This window comes from Salvia splendens, chromosome 5 (genome assembly GCF_004379255.2).
Source record: "Salvia splendens isolate huo1 chromosome 5, SspV2, whole genome shotgun sequence".
In the NCBI taxonomy this organism is placed as follows: Eukaryota; Viridiplantae; Streptophyta; class Magnoliopsida; order Lamiales; family Lamiaceae; genus Salvia; species Salvia splendens.
In genome coordinates, this window is record NC_056036.1 from 20,588,587 (window position 1) to 20,594,445 (window position 5,859).

The following is a 5,859-nucleotide window of genomic DNA, read 5'->3' on the forward strand; positions in this document are numbered from 1 at the left end:
GGCTCGATGGGCTGCAGTTAAGGGACCAACGCGTTTGTGGCATGTCGACTGCATTGCTGATATAATGTACGTCTGTATTATCATGCACAACATGATTGTCGAATATGAAGGTGTACAACTGACTGATTGGGCCAACGACGATAATGAAGCCGGTCCAAGCCACGGCGTCGCCGCCTCCAACGTACGAGGTGGGGTACCTCACGATGAAGAAGCCCTCCTCCAAGCAAATGCCGACATGCGTCAGACGGATGCTCATATTCGACTCCAAAAGGATTTAATTGAAGAGTTGTGGGCGCGGAGGATTGCAAGGCGTTAGTTTTTAATTTAATTGCATGTAATTTTTTTAAATGTACATTTTTTAAAATTATTGTACTTTTTTAAACTTTAATAGTATTATTCAATTTTCCTGTATTTGTCTCGTAAATTAAATTCCGTATGTTGCTACAATTGTAAATTAAATTATATAATTGTTAGTGATGTAGAAGGCTATATGAGGGCTATTGAATGTCCAGTTGCATGTCCAGATGATGTGGCAGGAGGATTTTAGTGCTGCTGATGTGACAATGGGAAGGCTATGTGAGGACTATTGGATGTCCTATGCCATTGGAGATGCTCTTATGAGTCAAATATTAGCCTTTATGTTATAGCACACCAAACAAATTATGAACAATACTATTTGCAGCATTGAATTCGTTGAAGTTGTAATCTAATTAGTGAATGAAATTCAGAATGAAAAAATTTTAATCTCACAAAATTTGTTTAACAGTAACAAATACTGTAATCTACTTATAACATATTCAAAACATAATAGCAATTGATCAGACCATTAATCAAATCCCAAACATAATCCAATAAACTTAGTACTTCAATTTTAAAAAAGAGCAGCAAACTAACCCAAAGAAGAAGAGTCTTGAACAAGTTCATTACAAGAAGAATGCTGGAAAAAAAAAGGAAGAATTTAACAAATTTTATTAATTTAATGGTTTCAAAAGAAATTAAAAAATCAATTCATCTTCCTTGCTACAATCCCAAAGATACCATACCAATCCAGACATCCATTTCCTTCAATGGGCGCCTGCAATGTTGTGTGTATATATATCCATATATGCATGTACATTTTCTCTTCTTCCCTGAGTAAATAATCACCAGCCTAAGGGACTACATAGTAAGACACAATCTCCAAACAAGTTTATAAGGCACGGAAGAGAATGGTGGCAGAAGATGGAACGAGACGAATGAATGAAAACAAACAGAATGGAGCAATGCCATGCATTGTTTTGGGCTGGATTCGGGTGGCATTTGGTTCTTATCTTACCAGTCTTTTTCATATAGCAACGGGCTCTAGTGGTGGTGTTTTCGGATGTTGGCGGGAAGAGAACACGATATACACAGGCAGACAAAAATTGAATATCCATGAACATCTAAATACTGTAATGCCTCACTGATGATTCTAGAACCTCTGGGCTCGGGCAGATCATTTCCTTCACCCGGATGCCCTTTTTGTATATCTTGAAAGTCGGGACTATTCTAATATTCTCCGTGTGTGCAATGGCATGGCCCTCTTCGATATCCACCTGAAATCAGAGAGGATTGTGAGAGCATGTTTTTATGGCATGAACTATAGCTCGTTTGATTTATAATCTCGACTTTAAGTTCATTTTTAAAACAGCAAAATTGTTTAGTCGAAAATTCCAGTGCTATAAAACTAAGTTGGCTCACAACGTAAAAGATGTTTCTAGGGCTGCAGCCTTCTTCTATCGACGCCCCAGCTCGAGAAAAACATGTTTCGAGGCAAGAACTTTGTATGTGGGCTATAACTAAGCAATTTTGCAAAGTTCATCATGTTCAAAAAATTTCAAAAAATAAGTTAAAAGTTGAGATCATAAATCAAACAAGAATTTAAAATTCAGGCAATTAACCATTTATATTAGTAGCACAAGGTGCTTGCCTGGAGAAAATTGATGGACGGATACCGGCTGCACAAAGCATCTACGAACGGAGATATGTGCTTGCATTGCAGATTCGTCCCTGATCTGAAATGCACCACCGACGCACCTGCATTTATTACCATCTTCGATAAATACATAATTGTACAGCCATCAACAAATCCTGTTGTACTTACCAGACGATGAAATTGCAGCTCTGAACTGTTCCAGGCCAGAAACGGACTCCACGTCGCCACCAAATTTCATGTTGTACACATCTTCTCCTAGTGATTTCTTCAATGCAACTTGGGCGTGAAATAGAGATTCTGCAACCTCATTGTCATCAGGGAGTTCCCTTCTCAAGACCTCGTAATCCCTCACAGCTTCACTCCAGCGTTCAAGCTATAATCAGTGGCGTTCAACCGAATTAAGATTATGAAATTTTTAGTCTGTGTGCAGTGAAAGAAGCAAAGGAATGGTCCTCTTACCTTGCTGTTAGACAAAGCTCGGCGTAGTAAAGCTTTGAGGTAATTCGGCTGGATACGAAGAGCTTGATTGCAATCTTCTACTGATCGTTCCCACTGGCCGAGCTTGAACCAACAAGCTGCCCGATTGCAATAGAGTACAGAATTAGACGGATCAAGCCTGAGGCCTTCCCCATATGCCGAGCATGCCTCTGTGAACCTTTCCGACTTAAAAAGATCATTCCCACGAGCACGAGCTCGACACACCAACCTCACCGTGTTGAGAAGCTTTGACGTTTCAGCATTTTGAGGGTCTATCTTCCCAGCTTTCTCAATGGCTGTAAGAGCACTATCGTACCTGCAAACGTTCATACATTGGTCCATTAGTTAATGTATCTTTGGTGATTCGTTTTAATTTTTGGGACTTGAAACGAATGGATTTCAATTCCGAACATGTTTCTCTGTATCATAACTTCATTCTTACAGCATTCCAACTCAAGAAACATGCTTTAGGGCGATTCTGGCACAGGCGTATTTGGCGAGGCCATAACATAATCGATCTATTTTGCCAAAGCTACACTATTTCAAAAATAAATTGAACCAACAAGCGCTGCGCCATAAACTATAATTCACAAGCTAATTCACAATAATGTGGTGGATTTTACATATTAATCGCAACCACCATAAATAGATTCAATTTCAATATTAAGTAGACGAAAAGTTCAGAAAATGATTCGAGCTCACCTTCCCTTAGCCAACTCAACTTGAGTTCTAACGAAGAACAGGTACGCTTCAACAAGCATCCCGAAAATCTTGAGTGACGGATTGAGACTGACAGATGCCTCAGACATCGCGATGTTCGACTGAGCTGAGAAAGCATCATCTAGTTGGTGGAGCTTCAACAGAGCTTCTGCCCTACACGCGCACAGCTGCAAAATTCCAATTCAATCAGCATAAACGAGTAACAGTCTTGTTCCAATTGCACTTTCGAAAACGAGCAAGCATCAAAATATCAACCTGGGGCGATGCATCAGCTCCAGCAGCAATGGCGGCGTCAACCTCGCTCAGCGTCCCTCTCCAGTCGCCAAGCCTCCGCGCTTCACTGCATTTGCTCAGATGCTTCTCGACCAACTGCAACTTATGCATCTCAACCGGATCAGGTTGGTGCCCCGGAAAGCAAATGTGCTCCCTAGCACTCTCCACCTGCCCTAAACTGTGCTACCGACGAATTAGATTCTTAAACAAAAACCATAGCAAGCAGATCTCGTGCAGATCTACCAAATTGAAAGCACAATGCAAACCAATGTAGATTCATACAATAAAACGTATCTCAAATCTAATCTGACCTGAGAAGCAAAGATCCCAATCGGTGATGGGCCTTGGCATAGCCCGGATCCAGCCTAATCGCCGCCCCACATTCCCTCACCGCCTCGAGAAGGCGGCGGAGGCCCATGAGCGCCGCCGCCCGGTTGAAACGGTAGGCTGCATTGGCCGGCGAAATCGCGATTGCCCTGTCGTAGAGGCTCAATGCCTCGGAAAATTGGGCGTTTTTGTAGCAATCGTTCCCCAATCTCTTCAATTCCTCGGGATCGGCGCTGCTCCGCCCTCCGCCGCCGCCGCCGACCATCAGCCCTCTCGGAGCACCTCCGTCTCCGCCCCGCATTATGCTGCCGTGGCCGTAGCGGCCGGAGCCGGAGCCGAGGACATCGGGCTTGGAAGCCCGGCCCGGCAGCCCGGTCTTCGAGATCCGGCCCGAGGGGCATATGTTTCCGGTGGGGGCGACGGTGGCGGGGGGAGGGGAGCTGACGGAGCCGGAGCCGGAGAAGATGAGGTGGTGAGAGCCGCAGGAGCGGGAGCGAGTGTGGCCCGACCTCAAGTTTCGGGCCGTGGAGGGAGAACTCTCGACAGAGAGCTCGGCGGAGTGGGTGGAATGGGGCTTTGTCGGGACAGAAACAGAACCCGATGAGCTGGAGCTTGTGGTGGTGGTGGTTGTGGCGGGAGAGGCTTCGAGTTCTCGGAAGTCGGGTTTGTTAAGACAGACGCCGTTTTTTTCGTCTTTGTAAATAGTCAACGTGTTTGTGAGGCCATTGGAGAGTGCTTCTAGACCTAGCTCCGACGTCGGCTTACCGGAAAATGACGACATTTTTATTTGATTTATATATATATGTATAATTGTGGTAGAGTGTATTAGTATGAAAATTGAAGGAGGAAGAGAGAAATGTAGAGAGGGAAAGAGAGGAATCGACGGGGATGTCGTGAATTTAAAAAGGGTGGATGAATGAATGTGAGAATGCTAGAGAGAGAAAGAAGAGAGACTCAATTGACCCAGGAAGTGAAGAGAAGAGAAGAGAAGAGAGTATTTACCAAAGGCCTCTTCCATCTCTTCTCTCTTCTCTCTTCTCTCTTCTCTCTCTATATATACTGCTGATTAATCTCTACATTTATTTCATAATTACTGATTTTGGTTTGGTTTTGTGTTTCAGGATTCCCATTCTCATTTATGGATTGCTTTATTTGTTTCTACTCTCTCCTCCTCACAAAATTACAACTAAATATTCACCATGTCAAATTTTGTGTTTAAGGAATTCAATCATTCATGAGGTTTGACTTAAATTTATTCATTTTGTGGGTATGTGTACTGTATTGAAAATTGTGAGTGCTAACTAAAATTGCCAAATAAATCACAACAGAACATATGAAAATTTCTTAATTATTTCATCTGCCCTATCTCTGGCATGGCAAAATATGTAATAATGTGACGATTTTAAGTGTTATGACTACGTTAAGCCACTTTATTAGGGTGATACATAGACATAGATATCTTCAACCAACCCCAAATATCTATTACTATGTGGTAGCTAACATGTTTAAAATGGACCGACTTACGATCACATATTTTGCCAAGAAAAAAAAAATCAACGAAACTATTGTGAAATTTTCATCTTTACTAACTTAATTTTCAGATTTTGAAAAAATATAATTCATCCATCTTTTATTATTTATTTGTTAATTTGCCTATTTCAAAATGTGTACATTCTATGTGAAGTTTCAGGTATATTTAGGTACTATCGACGTAATATTACTACAGACAATTAACAAAAATAAATGATACTACTATGTTATAATTCAATACTTGATTCTTCTAACTTAATATCATTAGTCTAATTGAGTGATTGACCTCTTATAATATGGATTTCCTTACAATCTCAACTTCAGAATTGCTGGAGATTTAGAAATTAGTGTTTCCCAAACAGGTCGACATTTAAGAGGATTAATCATATGATTACACCAATATTTTATTAGATTATACCATATTAAATTAAAGTGACTTCAACTTTCAACTTTACAATTCAAAACCAGCCACTCCTAAATAAATAAATAAAAACTTGCCTTTACTTCGCAATACTCATAGGGCATGTTTATTTGCCGAAATTCGAAAAATAATTATGTTTGAAATTGTTAGATTTAAT

At 41.0% G+C, this 5,859-nt stretch overlaps 1 protein-coding gene across 1 annotated transcript; it reads right to left on the minus strand.

Annotated features, from left to right (window-relative positions):
- Positions 1–826: 826 nt before the first annotated feature.
- LOC121806001 (TPR repeat-containing thioredoxin TTL1-like) lies at positions 827–4,792 on the minus strand. Its single transcript, XM_042206063.1, has 7 exons — positions 3,736–4,792; positions 3,407–3,602; positions 3,134–3,318; positions 2,414–2,747; positions 2,123–2,327; positions 1,949–2,055; positions 827–1,574 (listed from the first exon to the last, which is right to left on the minus strand). The coding sequence occupies exons 1-7, from the start codon at positions 4,530–4,532 to the stop codon at positions 1,422–1,424; spliced, it is 1,977 nt and encodes a 658-aa protein (XP_042061997.1). The 5' UTR covers positions 4,533–4,792; the 3' UTR covers positions 827–1,421.
- Between the last annotated feature and the right edge of the window lie 1,067 nt (positions 4,793–5,859).